Source organism: Musa acuminata, chromosome BXJ3-11, assembly GCF_036884655.1.
Source record: "Musa acuminata AAA Group cultivar baxijiao chromosome BXJ3-11, Cavendish_Baxijiao_AAA, whole genome shotgun sequence".
Taxonomy (NCBI): Eukaryota; Viridiplantae; Streptophyta; class Magnoliopsida; order Zingiberales; family Musaceae; genus Musa; species Musa acuminata.
Genome location: NC_088359.1, coordinates 3,624,070 through 3,642,891, shown reverse-complemented (window position 1 = coordinate 3,642,891; position 18,822 = coordinate 3,624,070). Strand labels below are relative to the sequence as shown.

Genomic DNA, 18,822 nt, shown 5'->3' with positions numbered 1-18,822 from the left:
CTCTCCATTGGTTGAGGTCCAATTATATATGTATATGTATATATATGTATATGTATATATATATATATGTATATGTATATATATATATATATGTATATGTATATATATATATATGTATATGTATATGTATATGTATATATATATATAATTTCAACCCTTTTTTTATCAATATAAGTCGACGCCCGGCCCAAGCTGTGTGACCCATATGCGCAATTGGGCCTCTGATGACCGTCGCGGCTCCACTCGGGGGCTCGCCGTCCCCCATGCCTTTGATGGTCGGTCCTCTGTCTCGCTCGCTCGCACGCTCGCCCCGCTCCCAGTTCTCCAGGGCCGGTCAGAAGCTGTCCTCCGCCGTGACGCCCCGCCAGTCTTCCGGTCTCTTTCGCTCGATCTTGTTCTTCTATCGATGCCCTGTTCTTCCATTCGTGTTCTTAGTTCGTACAATATGCTTCATCTTTTGTTGTCGGTGTTACTTCTCTTTCTGATAACATGTCATTGTTGTTGTGTGTCACGTCGAAGTTACACGAGCGTGCCATCCAGTTTGTTACTGTGATCGGTTTACAGGAACATCATCAATCAACCTCGGTTGGTAGGGGCTTCTTCTTTCTTTATGTTAGGAACAAATTCTATGAAGCATATGCTTGACTGTTGGCAGACTCGTCCAAATACCATGAGATCTCTTGTAATTTCAGTGCATGCCTCATCGAATGCCCGCTTCACATCGGACACCGAACGGATTGTAACTCTTGTGCTTGTGATAATGCTTATACGAAATCGGTTGAGGTGTTTGTGGTCGTTGATTTGTGTTGGATGTGACGATAACTGTTTCACATGTTGTATTCTACGTGTTTACTGTCACTTGAATTCACGTAGCGTAGATGTTTTATATATCAACTGTTCACTCGAATTATATGTGCTCAGAGAAGAAAAGTTGGCTTAATACATTTGATGGACTGTCATGGATAAACTTCTAAACAGAATGTTTGATGTAATGCTTATATATGTCCGTGTCTTTTGGTTTGTTCTTGCACAGTATGTAGAGGGACGGTCGAAGGCTTAATAACCGCATTTTAGTTAGGTTTAGTGGTTGTTGTAGGCTTGTAAATAAAGGTTGTGTCATGTGGACACTTGTAAGAGATAATCGGTCTGTAGTGGACCATTTTGACCCATTTGTTGTGCAATCGTTCTGAGCTTGTAAAGTCTGTTTGTAATTTGCATTGGTTATGAAGTGTTTTCGGAGATGTTTGCTTGTGGATCCCGAGTGAGGCGTTTTTTCTAACCCGTTTTCTCTTTTGTAGGTCCTAAGGGACCATGGAAAGTTTCGGAGAGACTGACCTTTGCCGCATGACTTAGGTAAAATCAGGTAAGTCCGTGACAGGACGTCAAGGATTTTGGGACATGGTGAGATTGTTATTCTTTTGAAATTGAGAATATAGGTGATACTTTCTTTTTTTTAGCTTTTTTTCACTAAGACTGATTTTTTACTATGAACAAAGAATATGAATGCTTTTGCAGAGTTATGGTAATTATAAAGTTGCTTCGGGGTCAAGAAATGTATCCAAACTCATTGGTCTTTTTTGCCATCTCAGTGTAAAAAATTTTTAGTCCAGTCATGCGGTTTTCTTTTTGTTCTATCAGAGGACCATCTTGATGATGACTATAGCGGAATATGTGCATGGATACCCATGTGTGATTGTAGAGTTTGTGCTGCATAGTTGAATGACTGAGATATGTTATAATCAAAGTGCAAACAAAGTGCTTCTCTTATTTGTGTGTGTTTATGACTCAAAAATGTAGGTAGCATAGTATGTTACATCATGTTACCACCTTGACAAGGTTTATGGGTACTCTGTTGATTAGGGTTAAGGATTGTGGATGGAACATTCATTTTTTGAACGCATCAGTTGAGAATGATCAGAAGATAGCACTGCTGTTTTGTCTGCTTGTTCAGTGTTTTCAAAGTGTCATTTTGTATGTATCCATTTGAATTCGATATGCTGGAATGCATGTATGAGCTTATTATGTTTGTTGTTAACTGTAACCTATATTACAAGTCCGTATTATTGTTTATGCAGGTATGGTGATTTTATACAAAAATTTTAATGTTTAAATTAAGCAGACTGTTTTCTTTGTTTTTCCCGTGGCAATGTCTGCTTTACTATGGCGGTTTGTTCTAAGTGGTTCATTTGCAATGCTTAATTATATTGGTAGTGTTGCTTGCATAGCAATTACTTCTATGCGGTGGATGTCATTCTGGTGCCCATTGTTACAAACTTATGGAAAAACGCTTTTAACTGATTACTTTGTGAAGTGGACTTCTCTCGATGCTTTAACCGTCGACCATGAACATTTCATGGTCTACTATTTATGGTTGTACCTCTTAAATCAATCAATGTTATCAGACAAATAAGTGCTCTGTTCTTCCACGTCGACGCATTTGTGTCGTGATAACTACAATCTGTTGCTGAAACTGTCATGTTTTGCTGCTTGTGTAGATCAATAACGACTGGACTATGACTCGAAGAAACTGCAGAGCTATGTGAAGGAGAAATCCTTCTTGATCTCAGAAAGAGGAGCTCTTGCTGACTGGATCAGTCCTTATCATTGCCAGCTGCGAATTCTGGGTGAGACAGCCCATGGGCGGTGTGTTTTTTTTTTTTGTTCTTCTTATATGTCGTAATTCTTCCGGTTGCAATCGAACAGCTGAATGTTTAATTATTATTAGTCCCAGCTGCTACATTTTACTGTTAAAATAGCTAATATGATTAGATCATCGTACGCCATAGTGTGTCTAGGGAAGATGAACTTAGTTGGAATCTTGTACGATGATGATTCATGTGGTGTGTGATTGATGTACTATCCGTAAGAAAAGCTTGTTTGCATACTATTATTAGATCATCGTGCATCAAAAGTTTGATGCACGACTTGACAGCTCAGGGTCTTGGATCGCATTGGTGTCCATTCATATGGTGAGATAAAATATATTTCTTTCATAACACGGAATGCTTATCAATAACTAGCTGCATTTTCTGTAGCAAGCATCGCCGATAAGAAGTCAGGCACTTGAATTGATAGAAATGGGAGAGTAATTTATTTAGTGATAAGAATTTTATTTAACCTAATATCTCTCTTTTCCAATGAGGTTTCAGGGGTGACAGATGATATTCTTTTATTTTTTTTATAAAGATAAGTTAGCTGATAATTTTACTAAATTAGATGATACTTTTAAAACAAAAATTTTTACTATCAATCATCAAATAAAACTCGAATTCATGATCTTACAATGAATGAATCATCAAATTTTTAATAAGTTAGCTGATACTTTTAAAAGAAATTTTTTTACTAAGTTAGCTGTTACAAAAAGGTCGCAGTGGAACTACTCGAGTTGTCTTCAGTGGTAGGACGATGACTGTTGAGAAGACTGAATCCACTACAAAGAGATAAGCTTTTTGGTAGACAGCAATGGTGGGCAGATTAGTGGCTGAGAAGCAAGACAACCAAGCGAAGCTTCTCTCTCTATAAATGTTGTCGAAGCTGCTACCTGACCAAACCAACCGAGCTGAGAGGTGTCGGTCTTCGTAAGCGGTGTGTGTGCGCGCTTGCTTGCTTCGCGAGATGGCCAAACCGAGCTTTCAGTGTCTGGGAACGTCCATTGACGTACCGAACGTCCAAGCTCTTGCAGCTTCCATCGCAAACCCGGCTGACGTCCCTCCTCGATACGTCAGGCCGGAAGCCAAGGCTGATCCAGTCGCTAGCGACGGCGACAGCGAGCTTCCGGTCATCGATTTCTCCAGGCTCCTCCATCACCGTTTCTCTCGGGAAGAGTCTGCTAAGCTCCACCACGCCTGTGTAGACTGGGGCTTCTTCTGTTAGTTTGGCAAGTCACATAGTCCCACATCGGGAAAATCAGACTTGTTGTCTCGTTTTGGAACTATAAATAAGGGCCTGGGCTTTGAAGTCAGATGTACCACACACACCACGAGAAGTACCACAGACACCACAAGAAGTACAGCAGGCATCACAAGAAAACCTGCTTATGGTTTGAAGTCTTCTTGTTTAGGAAGCTGAAGGTGTTTTATGGCCTAGGAACATTTCCTAAGGCATTTGTAAGTGTCCCTCTTTTATAGTAGTAATTTGCTCCTCTTTCTTCCGTGGATGTAGGTCAAAGTCAATTGACCGAACCACGTATATCTGGTGTTCTGGTGTTTTGTTTGTTCTTGTCGCTTTTATTCTTTCCGCTTTATTGTCTTTGTTGTGTTGCCAAAATTATCCTTTGGTAAATATCCTGGGGCTAGTTCTAACAAACTGGTATCAGAGCCTGGTTCTGGGATCTTTTGGCAACAATGACAATAACAAAGATTGTTGTCGAGAAATTCGACAGAAATGTCAACTTCGGCATGTGGCAACTCAAGATGGAGGCCATTCTGGTTCAAGACGGAGTTGATTTGGCACTTCAGGGTGCTGAGAACATTCCAGATGGTACGTCAAAGGAAGATCTTGCGGGTATGGATAAGAAGGCCCGATCCAGCATCATTCTAAATCTCTCTGATGATGTTTTACGGGAGGTAGCTACGGAGACTACGGCTAAGAGCATGTGGGACAAACTTAAAGCCTTGTACATGAAGAGGACAGTGGAGAATCGTCTCTACTTGAAGCAGAGACTGTATATGCTTCGGATGGTTGAAGGTACATCTATACTCTCGCATCTTGATAAGTTTGATTCTTTGGTTATGAATTTGGAGAATATAGATGCAAAAATTGATGATGAGGATAAGGCTTTGTTACTCTTGTGTTCTCTTCCCCAATCTTTTAAGCATTTCCGTGATACTTTGATTTATGGAAAAGAAACAGTTTCGTATCAAGAAATTAAATCTGCACTGAAATCTAAGGAGCAGATAGACAAGAATATCACTGGGGAAAGTAGAGAGAATCAGGCTGAGGGTCTGGTTGTTAGGGGGAGAATGGATAAAAGAGAATTTGACAGTAGTAGATCTAAATCTAGATCTAAATCCAGACATAGAAATTTGAAATGCAGATATTGTCATAAAATGGGGCACATTAAATCTGATTGCTTTAAATTGAAAAATAAATTAAAGCAAAAGGAAAAATTTGTTGAAAAAACTACTGAATCCGCTGAAGCTAGTGTAGCATCTGATGAGAATTTTGGAAATATTTTCTTTGCTACTGATGACAGGACAAGGTCTAAAAATGAATGGATTTTAGATTCAGGTTGTTCTTATCACATGTGTCCCAATAGGGATTTGTTTTCCACATATGAATCTTGTAATGGTGGAATTGTTTTGATGGGCAATAATGCTGCATGTGATGTTGTTGGTAGAGGAACAATCCGAATTAAAATGCATGATGGTATTGTGAGGACGCTCACTAATGTTAGACATGTTCCTGATTTGAAAAAGAATCTCATCTCTTTAGGCACCCTAGAGGCCCTTGGGTGTAAATACACAGCTGAAGGTGGAGTTATGAAAGTTTCTAGAAGTGCTCTTATTGTTATGAAAGCTTGTAGGTCTGGTAGCTTGTATATTCTGCAGGGAACTACTGTCACAGGTTCAGTTGCAATCTCGTCATCATCATTGTCTGATTCTGACATCACCAAATTATGGCATATGCGTTTGGGTCATATGAGAGATATTCGACCACCACAAAGGTATGCAAATTTGGTTGCATATGCTTTGTCTGTTGCAGAAGAAACAAGTGAAGTTGGTGAGCCTACTACCTATTCAGATGCAGTTTCTTTTGATAATTCCGCTAAGTGGTTGATTGCTGAGGGAAAGGTCCTTGTTCAGAAAATTTATACGAAGGACAATCCAGTTGATATGCTTACGAAGCCTCTTCCGGTTTACAAGTTCAAGCAGTGCTTGGACTTGGTTGGTGTTCATTGTTGGTGATTGCCCGTTGGGGCTTTTATGAAGAAGGTGGAGCAAGTTTTGTTGGGACATGCCAAGGTGGAGATTTGTTAGTTTGGCAAGTCCCATAGTCCCACATCGGGAAAATCAGACTTGTTGTCTCGTCTTGGAACTATAAATAAGGGTCTGGGCTTTGAAGTCAGATGTACCACACACACCACGAGAAGTACCACAGACACCACAAGAAGTACAGCAGGCATCACAAGAAAACCTGCTTATGGTTTGAAGTCTTCTTGTTTAGGAAGCTGAATGTGTTTTATGGCCTAGGAACATTTCCTAAGGCATTTGTAAGTGTCCCTCTTTTATAGTAGTAATTTGCTCCTCTTTCTTCCGTGGATGTAGGTCAAAGTCAATTGACCGAACCACGTATATCTGGTGTTCTGGTGTTTTGTTTGTTCTTGTCGCTTTTATTCTTTCCGCTTTATTGTCTTTGTTGTGTTGCCAAAATTATCCTTTGGTAAATATCCTGGGGCTAGCTCTAACATCTTCCAGGTCAGTCGATCTACGGATCGAAACCGTGTGATCCATAACTGCAACATAACAAATCGTTAATGCTGACTAACAGTTGATAAATCACGGAGTTCCCGATCAAGCGACGGAGAAGATGAAGGCTGATATAGTAGAATTCTTTAAGCTTCCCTTGGAAGAGAAGAAGGCATTTGCGCAGTTGCCGAACAGCTTGGAAGGTTACGGCCAAGCCTTCGTCGTGTCTGACGACCAAAAGCTGGACTGGGCGGACATGCTGACCCTCATAACTCGACCACTGCAGTCGAGGAACATCGATCTCTGGCCCGCTCAACCTCTCACTTTCAGGTTTATCTCGACTACTTGTGCTGTCATCTACTCAGCGGTTCAGCTACGTACGTACGTATATGACGTCCTTTGCTGCTGCTTCATGCCGTCAGAGACTCTCTCTCTTGCTACTCCATGGAGCTGAAGAGCGTGGCAGGAACTTTGCTGGAGGTGATGGCGAAGAATCTGGGGGTCGCACCGGAGGAGTTCTCTACTATATTTCAGGACCAACCGCAGGGAGTGAAGATCAACTATTATCCCCCATGTCCAAGAGCTGACGAGGTGTTGGGCCTCTCGTCACACACGGACGGCACCGGCTTGACGTTACTCCTACATGTGAACGACGTTGAAGGACTCCAAATCAGGAAGGGGGGGAATTGGTTCCCGGTGAAGCCACTCCCCGGCGCTCTCACCGCTTACATCGGTGATATCATCGAGGTCATTAACTCCACTCAAACTAGTCAGAATCAACATATATTAATCATGTGCGATACTAATTCAATTCAAAAATAAATTATGTTTATAGATTACGAGATTCTCTCAATATTTACTAATGTAAAATTAATATTTTGATTTTTTTTTCAATATCTTCTTATATATAAATATTTTCTAACAAAAACAAAAGACTTTTTGAAATAGATATTGAGCAACGGTGTGTACAAAAGCCTCGAGCATCGGGCGATAATAAACCTCAAGGAAGATCGCGCCACGGTCGCTGCCCTCCATGGGCCAAGAGAAGATTCGGTGATTGGTCCTCTTGCAGAGATCGTGAAGGGATGCAAGCCGAAGTATGTGTCGATGAGCTACGGAGAGTTCATGAAAACTTACTTCTCCACAAAACCGGAAGGGAGGAGGCTCGTGGAAAGCCTCATGCTATAAAATCCTATAATGTTAAGAAAGTTTATAGTGTGTTGCTTGAACTTGATAATAAGTGTGTTTCCGGATAACGCTATCTACTTTATCGAAGCATCAAATAAACATATAGTATTGTGTATATGAATCTTTGTATGCTTAAAGTGAGTTGGCTTAGTGTTTGTTGAGTTATTCGGATTGGTTAATGTATTGTTGCATAAGTAATAAATCTGAATGTACATTATTTGATGTAATGACTTTTTTATTATTTTAAATAAGTAGAGTCATAAATTATTTACTTTTTTCCTCCCAAAAAAAGAGGAAGCTAATAATGAAGTATAAGCATAAGTTGGCTTGTGGCACTTAAACTGAGTGTAATTTGAGTCTACAAAGCAATAATAATAATAACAATAAGATGATCATCTTCACACTAACGTGAACATACCAAAATAAAAAGGCCGTTCATCTATCAACCATTGATTTATTATTTGCATCATTGTGATTCCCACATTGATGAGCCCAGTAACTTACATGGTTAAGATCTTATGAGCTTCGTCAACAGTCGAAGTCGATACCCTCCTAAAATAATAAAAACCAAGGAGGAACTTGTTCTAAGTATAGTTTTTGCTAAAGACATGACAGTTTACTACGATCGTCAAAGCCTTGGTTTCATATTAGGTTGTTCTCTTAATTTCTTTAGTAACATCATCTTCCATCAAAACTTGGTCTGATCTTAAACAAAGCTCAACTTGAAAAACACTAGCAGAAATAATTATTGATGACTTTGACACTTGTTGAATTTCTTGTTGACAGAGATGAAATTGATCCATTTTGATGAATGACCAAACCCGCAGTACCATAAGAGATGATCTTTGTCATCTAGCACTGCATGTGAAGGCAAGAGAAGAGAGAGATTTTTTCATCCAATATAATAGAAGGATCCATGACAAACATGGATTTTCCATAGATCCTCTCTCAAAAGCTTCCCTTGTGTGAGGTGATGGTTTCTCGTAATCATGAATCATGACATGTTAATCTTATCAGCAAACATGAAATAAAATATGAAGTAAATATTTTATATTAAAAATATATTATATTTTAATAAAATATATATTGACGATCAATCATTATTCGATACCTAATCGTGACATCTAATCATTACATGGAGGTTGGTATGATAAGAAAGGCCCATATCACCATTTGCTTGTCGGTCCCCATCGATAACAATCTAAGGGAGACTGTTTAAGCTTGTCTCCCTCTCGTCGCTCATGTGGACAAAACGTAAAAGAAGATATTGAGGCAATTACAAGCTATCCTCTTGGTGGACTAAGTACAAAACCTAACTCCTAGCAATCTCTCTTCCCAAAAAAAAAAAAGCTCATACTCATGAAGTCCTCGACCACTGACTTGAACGTTAGAGTGACCAGGTCAAAAAATTCTCTTGACATTAATCTTAATCCAGGTAGTGCTCCGAGAGATCAACCCTCTACCTCGAAATCACATCGGAACCACTTCAAAATCATCTATGAACTTTTTTATGTCCTCGAGTTCAAAACTAAGGGTCTATAATTTTACAATACAACTTAAAAAAAAAAACTTATACTATTGCACCATCACTTCCATCTATCTATTTTTAAGGCCATCGACATCAGGGGATTTATTAATTTTATATTTGTTGTTTTTATTTTCTAATTATTTCTTCGATAGAACTAAAATACTATATATTCTCTTATACGTATGATCCTCATAATTATCCATCATAAAATATAAAGAGAATTAGTAAAATGATGAATATGATGGGAAAGGTTCTTCTTTCGGCTAGTTGATACACTATATAAGTAGTATTGTATGATCATTTTCTTTCATAGTTGCTAAGGATCACTTGCATAAGTGACCTTCATCTTTAAAAGAAACTATTTTTATGATTTCAATCATAATCTTCAATATGTAAAGGAATAATCTTATCATGCTCATCCTCTCAAATGATAAGAAATAAATAAATAAATATCGGACAAATTTTAACTGTTGAATTAAAATCAAACGATAAGAACTGTGACTTTGATAACAATATTCTAACATAGAATATAAATAAATAAATAAATAAATATCGGGCATAACATCCAATACACCAAACCCATCCAATAAAAGAAGGGGGCATGTCGGCCCGATACTACAGCACAATTCATGAGAGGTCAAACGATAACTAGGGTCGGATCTCAATCAGTAACAACGAGGATCCGATCCAAAATTAGAGCCGGACTTCCGACCAAAAACCGATACCGGATCCATCATCGAGATCCGATATCAACTGAGCGCCAGATCGATGACGTCGTCCCCGCTGCACCAAACTTCCTCTCTCTTTCTCTCTCTCTCTCTGACTAATTGCTTTGCTTGTGCAAATTTATCTTATATCGGAGTCTTCACATAGATATCCTTAATCTAGAGGGAGACTATAATTTCGATCTGAGAACAGTTTTGACTTGAAATCATTGTTTTCTCAAGCAATGAAGATGTTACTTGGATTAAGAGATCAGGGTTGCTGAACTTATACACATTTGCTCTGAAAGCTGTCGTTGAAATGTGTGGCATCGGCTCGTTCCTTCACATTTCTTGTGGTTTCGCTTAAGCAGCACAGTCAAACCTTTCAGTAAAACGCAAAGATTTCAACGCTGGCGGACCATCGGCGAGCGGCCACGCTGAGCTTAGAAACGAACTTAACGCTTGTCTTCTTCCTGTTCAATTATGTCTTCCCCGTGACCTCGACCTGGAGAAATGGGGTTTTGACTTCGATCCGAGACCCCAAACACGCACGACCATGTGCCGAGAGGAGGGATTGGCGGAGAAGCTCTTGGAACCGCGCGTGCTCGGTGGCTCCTTGCGATGAGCTCTCGCTTTGCTCATTAAACACATGAACTTGCAACAACAGCATCCGGTTCTTCTCCTTGCTCTCATAAATCCAGTCTTGAGCAGGTTTTAGATGCTACGGATGCAAGCAAAAGGCATCTCACGTTCGTCTGCTGATATCTTCAACCACAGTTAAAGGAACACGGACACGCATTAAAACCAAGCATTGTTGAACATCCGAAGCTCCTCCTTACGAACGAACGACACATGGGACCATCTCGTGCCTAGACAGGCCAGGAGCCCTAGCAAAATATTCAGTAATTTTACAATTGAGTTTGACAACACCAGATAAAATTTTACAATCATAAAATTTGACTAATAGCCTCAAAAAAATCATAAAATCAGTTTCTATACTTGATATTTTTTTAAATTGCCCATTCAACTAATAAACATAAAATGTAAAGTGAATTTCCTATTATCAAAATAATTTATAAAATCAATATTTGAAAAAATTATGATTTTAATTTAACCTAATTTCGTGTATGTGATTATATAATTCTTTGATCTTTTCAGATATCTTATTATAGGATTTCATTCCTAGATAACTCTAATATACACATAGTATTTTGACTACAAAAATGATATCTAGTATGATATAGGCTTAAGAATCTAATAGACTTCTAACTATAAATGCATAATGAATATTTTTTTTATTATATTATTTTTAAGTTATTTTAAAAATACTTGTTTTGACTAAAATTTTTACTTATGTTATTTGCTGAACAAAGATATATACTAAATCTCTTTAAGATTCAATTAATATATCCTTTTTGAGATAGTCCTAACAATTATTGAGATCTATCTTTAAAAATCTTAATTCCAATAATATAAGATACCTCATTTATATCAACTGTATTAAAATTCTTGATGAGACATTTTTTGATTTGGCATAATAAACCACTATTGGCAAATAGAAGATTATCCATATATAAGACTACTATAACAAGCTTGCTCTTATTGATCTTTAGATATAAATACTAATCAATAATATTTTTCTTAAATATAAAGAAAGTAACGATATCAAAAAACTTTATATATCATTGTTTAAAAGTTTATTTATGATCATAAATAAATTTATGTCCAGTTTCTATGCAAGAATTGTTTCACATAGTCCCGAATGAAAGTACTTTGGAGGAGTTCTCTTAGCTTCCTTCTTGCAATGAATTCCTTGTTCTCGAGTAAGAATTGAGTCCTCAACTCCTGCTTCAAGTCCTCATATATGGCCACTCAGCACCGACCTTATTGGATCTCTTCCCAATTTATTCACTAATAAAGTTTTACATCTTTATTCAAATACATGGTTATTATCGAAACTTTAGTATCTTCAAAAATAAGCCTTGTAGCTCAAAAGTATTGTTCTTTGTCAAACATAAAATTTTCAAGCACTTTAGCATCCCTAGCACCCCCACAGTAATACAGCTCAAGTGGCCTCAAGCTTTGTGGTGGCACAATATCAGTATTACTCCCTCCAACATTAAGAGCACTTGCATGCAATATTACCCTGGACGTGAGTTTTGTAATGACTTCATGTAAATATTCATGGAGTATTTGGTATCTTTCGTCAATCGATCAACAAGGGACTCAACTTTGTTGATTTGAGGTTCAGCTTCTTTTTGTGAGCTCTCTACCCTAAGAAGCATTTGTTAGCTTTACTAGAGTTCCTCTAGACTCGTTTCAAGAATTCAAGGCGGGTTTCCACTACTATGATTATCTCTTTATGGCTTATTTTCCTGATTTATGCTCTAGATTATGCCTCCTTTGATAATGGAAAATAGCTAACCTCTCGCTCATCTTGTTGGTTGTCGTGCTTCTTGAGCGGCTCCAAAAGCATGAGAGCAAGTTTGCACTTATAACCCACCTATGATTGCTTAGGGCAATGTTCCAGCTTGCCCATCTTATTAGATTTTCCACAATGCTTTGACATAATGAAATTACAAAACTTCTTTGCTATTTTCTTGAATTGTTTACCAACTGATACCACATTGTTACAAACTTAATTAAAGTTATTTATGTTACGAGGCACCCTTATAATAAAGTCATGGACTTAGCTGTAGTTGCTTAAGTTATGAAACACACTTGCGCCAACTTTTCGGACTTAGCTAGGATTGCCTAAGTTATGAAGTACCATTGTGATATGTGTTGAATCTCGGATTTTGATTATACTATTATTTTATTTATTTATTATTTTAAATATAGCTAACAAGTATATTTTTACATAGATTGATATTTACATAATCTCGACCAATCTTAATATAAGTTTAAGCTTGACTTGAGTTGTATATTTGTATTGACCTAAATTCTTAGTCATAATCATTTATTTATTTATTTATTTATTTTTATCTGTGAACACTCAAATTTGACTTAAATTATTTTGATCAGTTTGGTTTTAAATTATACTAATTATTTAAAGATCTGAATTTATCATAAATTTATTTTATTTATTTATATATATTTGAAATCTAATTAATAAAAATTCTATAGTTGTGGAATAGGCAAATAATTTCAACCTTTTTTTTATCAATATAAGTCGACGCCCGGCCCGAGCTGTCTGACCCATATGCGCAATTGGGCCTCTAATGACCATCGCGGCTCCACTCGCGAGCTCGCCGTTCCCCATGTCTTCATTACTGTGGCAGTTTGTTCTAAGTGGTTCATTTGCAATGCTTAATTGTATTGTTAGTGTTTCTTGCATAGCAATTACTGCTTTATATTGCAAAACATTTTGTTTTCATATCTCTGTAAGTTTTAGTGTGAACAGTTTCAGGTTAGAAAATTGGTATTTAGCTAATGAGAACTGTTAGTTTGGCAAGTCCCATAGTCCCACATCGGGAAAATCAGACTTGTTGTCTCGTCTTCGAACTATAAATAAGGGTCTGAGCTTTGATGTTAGACACACCACAAGAAGTACCACAGACACCACAAGAAGTACAGTAGGCATCACAAGAAAACCTACTTATGGTTTGAAGTCTTCTTGTTTAGGAAGCTGAAGGTGTTTTATGGCCTAGGAACATTTCCTAAGGCATTTGTAAGTGTCCCTCTTTTATAGTAGTAATTTGCTCCTCTTTCTTCCGTGGATGTAGGTCAAATTCAATTGACCGAACCACGTATATCTGGTGTTCTGGTGTTCTGTTGTTCTTGTCGCTTTATTCTTTCCGCTTTATTATCTTTGTTGTGTTGCCAAAATTATCCTTTGGTAAATATCCTGGGGCTAGCTCTAACAAGAACTTTTTAGGTGACTTCGAAAGACATTTCAGAGAGCTATAATGGATCCTAGCATGAAGGAATTCCAGCAAGCTTTGGTTGAGGTTGAAACGGAGGCTGAGCATCTCCTCTTAGCAAGGCATCAGGTGAAGAACTTTTCTATTACTTTCAGATTAAATGATTGAATCTCTCAAAATGCATCTAGTGTAATAGTTTTCTATTGTTACATCTTGTGGAAAATGATAGACTTCGGAATGGTAATAGGGAAGACAGCTCTTCGTAGGAGAGCTCGGACAACAAAGAGTAGTGTTCCATCACCCTCCGAGACCGTCATGCGAGAAGTAGAGGGAACCAAAGAATTGGTGAAGGAGATATGTCCGACATGTGGAGATCATGACTCGAAGGAGTATACATGGATGATGTTTCCAGGATCTGATACTTTTGCTCGCATGCCATTTCATGCAGTTCACGCCACTTTAGAAAAAGGTATTCCCTACTTCACTTCATGATTTTGTGAGTTATAATGAATTAGACATTTAGCATGCTACTTTAATTGATGAAAATATATTGTTGAAGTTTGAAACACAGAATATTTCATGAGACATGGTAAGGATCTAAAATACATTATGAGAATCTTCATAAAATATTCAGATCAAGTTAGTGAAAACTGTGGGGCTTCATCTCCACTAAAAGTTGCATCTGATGACTTTTGTAAGCAGGTGATAGGCTAAGGGCATCCATTATTAGCAGAAATGACAGCAGTGACAAGAAAGTTAGATGTTAAAGCTCAATGATAGTGCACCTTTAATGTGATGCATTAATAAGAATGTGGATAAGAACTCTTTAATCTTGGAAATGAACCTTCTAAAATGGTAGGGATGACTTTTTCTTTGTGAAATAGGTGATGACTTCAGTAGGTGGGTTCAAGTGAAGTATCCTGCAGAAAATATGAGAACATTGCAAGAGATAAACAATCTATTGATCTATTGGAAATCAAATTATGTGCACAATTATTAATCAACAAGGCAAATAAAAAAAATATGATAAGGTGAAAAGGAGGAAAGATTGTAAAAGTTTGCTAGGTTTACTGTTAAAATTCTCCTACAATTTGGGGCTTATGTTCTATTTTCCGCACAGTATTTTTCAAGTGTAGACCAAACCTTAAAAAATTGTCATGTTGCCTCCAACCTTTCTTCTTTCATGGGATCGAACATTAAATACAGAGGAGAATGCAAATTGTGCTTACGCCACTCGACTATAATACAAAGTTATTTAAGTGTGTATTATAAACACTACCAATAGTTGAGTTGAGTTGAGCTTGGTGGGGCCCACATTCGATTATTCTTACAATTGGCATTGTTTGTTGGTGATCAAGCACATTGGATTTTCATTTCTCATATTTTCGGTTCATGAGGCATTAATAATATTGATCTTATCATTATCACTAACATAATGATCAGTCACTTAAAACTAACAAAATAAGTTATTGATGAGTCAAACAAATGAAAGATACATAGCAATTGCTAAGGAGAGATGTACGCTAGTGTAATCAAAAGCAGCGCCAAAAGGCACTACGGACTCAAAATGCCAAGGTCGCTGATGAGTCATCTGGAGTGATGAGCCAAAAGGCACTACAGACTGAATATTATAATTTAAAAATTATATATTATGATTATTAAAAATAAAATAAAAATTAGCACTGATGAGTCATCTCGAGTGATGATTCAAGACTCTAAAGCTGCAACAATAATCTAAAGTGGTACTAATTACTACAGCAACAGCAGTAATAAATAATATTTTATTACTGATTCACTATAGTAAAGAAGGCAGTTGCTTTCACTACAGTAGGCAACTGTCGTTCACAGGGCAAGGGGAGGTATGAGAAGGCCGAGAGAGGCGGGAGATTGTATAACCTCCTTGCTGAGTGTGTATAAATAACTATCAAGAACTCACTGTCAAAATGAATTAGGCAATTACATCTTATACATTTCATAGTTTCTTTTACAATTTCTATCTTTCTATCTTCTTCGTTTAATTCTTATCATGGTATCAGAGCCTTCTTCCTTGCGGATGAAGGCAGTTCTGCCGAAGCCTTCTACTACTCCTCTTTTCTGTTCAGTTGGAAAGGGTAGTGTTGCTGCTTACCTCTCCTCCGGTGTCGCTGCTTCCAGTTCCGGAGTCGGAGACTGCTCGATCACCTCCTACCCTCACAAGAACCTCGCCTACACTATCGTGGTGGCTGCCGTCCTCGCAACTGCTTCCCGGCCAGCGACCTCTCCTCCTCATTCCCGCATCTCACTCGAGCAAGAAGTGTCGCTGTCGTCGTCCATGCCACATCCTCGCAACTGCTTCCCGGCCAGCGACCTCTCCTCCTCATTCCCACATCTCACTCGAGCAAGAAGTGTCGCTGTCGTCGTCCATGCCACAGCAGCCCTCTCTACCGCAGCTGCTGCAGCAGCAGTGATTTGCTCCCAAGTTGCTGTCCTTTGCTTCTTTTTCGCCTCGACAAGTAGCATCCGAAACCTTTTCCAAGTTCCTAACTGCAGTTGTAACAACTGCAGATTTTTTTTTTCACTTAATCGCTGCAGATTTCTCGCTCATTAGCTTCCTCGCCCATTGCTTCAGCCTCCTCTGCAGTGCATCGCTGCAACCTCCTCTGCAGTGCATCGCTGCAGCCTCCTCTGCAGTTCATCGCTGCAGCCTCCTCTGCAGTTCATCGTTGCAGCCTCCTCTGTAGCGCATCGATCTGCTTTTCTCCTCCTCCCTCCCTCCTATATCTTTACATCTTCTGTAAAGATCACTTAAACTGCCACAAAATATCTGGGATGTCTTCATTTTCCTCTTCCGATATTCCTATCTCTGTTTCTGCAAGAACTCTGAGCTCTTCTCAAAGTCTTATCACCATCAATGCTGCAGCACTCATTCCCTTCAAATTATCCAAAGGCGGCAACTACGCATCTTGGCGGGCACAACTTTCTAATCTTCGGGCACGCGACTCACCAATATCATTCGAAGAACTTTATGATAAGTTGATCAACTATGAGACATACTTGAAGCGTGATGATAGGTTGCTCGGACCACCTATTACAGCTCAGGTCAATCAAAAATCCAAGAGGAAGAGCAACCAGTATAATAAGCACGTCAACAACGATTTGGCTAAGCTGCCTCATAATCCTATGGGGCCCAAACCAAACCCCCCTTATCCATATCAAGGTGGTAACTTTCATAATCCTCAACCGTCACATCCTGACTTCACAAGCCACCAACAAGTCATTTGCCAACTATATGATAAAATCGGACACTCCGCGAAAGTCTGTCGGTCTCGCCCCAGACTCCCTGCTCCATCACAGTGGCCTCAAGTGAATTTCATGGCTACTCCAACTCCTACCCAACCTAATTGGATTGTGGACTCGGGCGCCTCTCATCACATCACCTCTGATCTTCAAAACTTGTCCATCCACAACAACTATGACAGAAATGAAGATATCATCATCAGTGATGGTAAAAGAATTCCTATTACTCATTCTGGTTCCTCAACACTTAGTTCATTTACTACAACTTTTACACTCGATGATATTCTGTGTGCACCTAACATTAAAAGAAATCTTATTTCTGTTTCTCAATTCTGTAAATAAAATAATACCTCAATTGAATTCTTTTCTAACTTTTTTCTTGTCAAGGATTTGAGCACGAGGGCATCCTTGGTTCAGGGCCAGAACAAAGACAATATTTATGAGTGGTCATTCGCTTCGCAAATTACCCTTCCTACTGCTCATTCTTCAGTCGCAGCTTCGGTTGATGTATGGCATCGTCGTCTTGGTCATCCCTCCCCTTTTATCCAACAAAAATTACTTTCCCCTTTTATCCAGCAAAAGTTACTTTCTCGTTATTCTCTTCCTACCTTGAAAATCAATAGCACTGTCAATCATTGTGATGCTTGTCTTTGCAATAAAAGTCATAAACTGCCTTTTGGGACAACCTCCATTTTTTGCTCTAAACCATTTGAAATCCGACGTGTGGGGCCCTGCCCCAATTCCTTCTTTTGACAAGTTTCGCTTTTATGTCATTTTAGTAGACTATTTTACTAATTACACATGGTTATATCCTCTCCACCATAAGTTTGATGTTTCTACAGTATTTACTAACTTTCGAAAGTTGGTCGAGAATTTTTTTCAATCTTCCATTAAAACAGTTTACTCTGATGGCGAAGGCGAATATCAAGCCCTCACATCCTGTCTCTCTGCTTGTGGTATATAACACCTCAAGTCACCCCCATATACTCCTCAATTGGTTGGCTCTGCCAAATGCAAACATTAGCATATCGTTAAAACCAGTCTCTCCCTTTTATATCAAGCATCCATGCCACAACCTTTTTGGTCAGTAACTTTTCAAACTGCAGTTTATCTCATTAATTGTATGCTCACTCCAGTCTTACAATATTAGTCACCATTTGAAAAATTATTCCACAAGCTTCCAAACCTTCATAAACTCAAAGTTTTTGGTTGTTTATGTTATCCATGGCTCCGTCCCTATGCGTCACATAAGCTAACACCACGATCTAAGCCTTGTATTTTTATAGGCTACTCTCTTGAACATAATATTTTTCGATGCTATGAACCCCAAACTAAAAAGGTCTTTATATCACGTCATGTTATCTTTGAGGAGTCTGTCTTTCTTTTTCAAAATAATCCTACCATGCAAGCTACTCCGATAAACATACATCACTAGAATATCCCTCCGATCTCATCACACGAACCTTCAATGACACCGTCCAGTCCTTACTCTTAAGATCTGCATACTCCTATTACTCTAGTTCAACGGCTTCTCACTCCCTCTATTTCTCTACTCCCTTCCTCACAAGTTTCCCCTATTAATGAAGTCATACCCTCGGCAACATTGCCACTGGCTTTACCTTCTCCTAGACCTAGTGACATTATTGTGCCGACGGTTGGCCTAGTCCATGATAGTGACTCGCCCTCGGCTATACCACCAACACAATATAACACGCTCCAAAAGTGGTATTTTCAAACCACGTCAAGTCTTTGACTTACATGCTATAACAAGTTCCTCCACTGAGGCCAGTGAATCCACTACAATCACTCAAGCTCAAAAATCTTCTCATTGGCGTAAAGCCATGTGTGACGAATAT

General features: G+C 38.5%; 1 protein-coding gene, 1 long non-coding RNA gene and 1 pseudogene across 2 annotated transcripts; all 3 read left to right on the top strand.

Annotated features, from left to right (window-relative positions):
• Nucleotides 1-213: 213 nt before the first annotated feature.
• LOC135652266 (uncharacterized) lies at nucleotides 214-2,843 on the top strand. Its single transcript, XR_010502105.1, has 3 exons — nucleotides 214-375; nucleotides 1,299-1,363; nucleotides 2,496-2,843. It is a non-coding gene; the product is annotated as an uncharacterized LOC135652266 (long non-coding RNA).
• Nucleotides 2,844-3,537: 694 nt separating this feature from the next.
• LOC103970394 (2-oxoglutarate-dependent dioxygenase 11-like) lies at nucleotides 3,538-7,698 on the top strand. The gene is made up of 4 exons (XM_009384159.3): nucleotides 3,538-3,867; nucleotides 6,487-6,737; nucleotides 6,830-7,154; nucleotides 7,356-7,698. The coding sequence occupies exons 1-4, from the start codon at nucleotides 3,616-3,618 to the stop codon at nucleotides 7,593-7,595; spliced, it is 1,068 nt and encodes a 355-aa protein (XP_009382434.2). The 5' UTR covers nucleotides 3,538-3,615; the 3' UTR covers nucleotides 7,596-7,698.
• A 6,037-nt stretch (nucleotides 7,699-13,735) lies between these two features.
• Nucleotides 13,736-14,255, top strand: LOC135652314 (uncharacterized; annotated as a pseudogene).
• The last annotated feature ends 4,567 nt before the right edge of the window (nucleotides 14,256-18,822 follow it).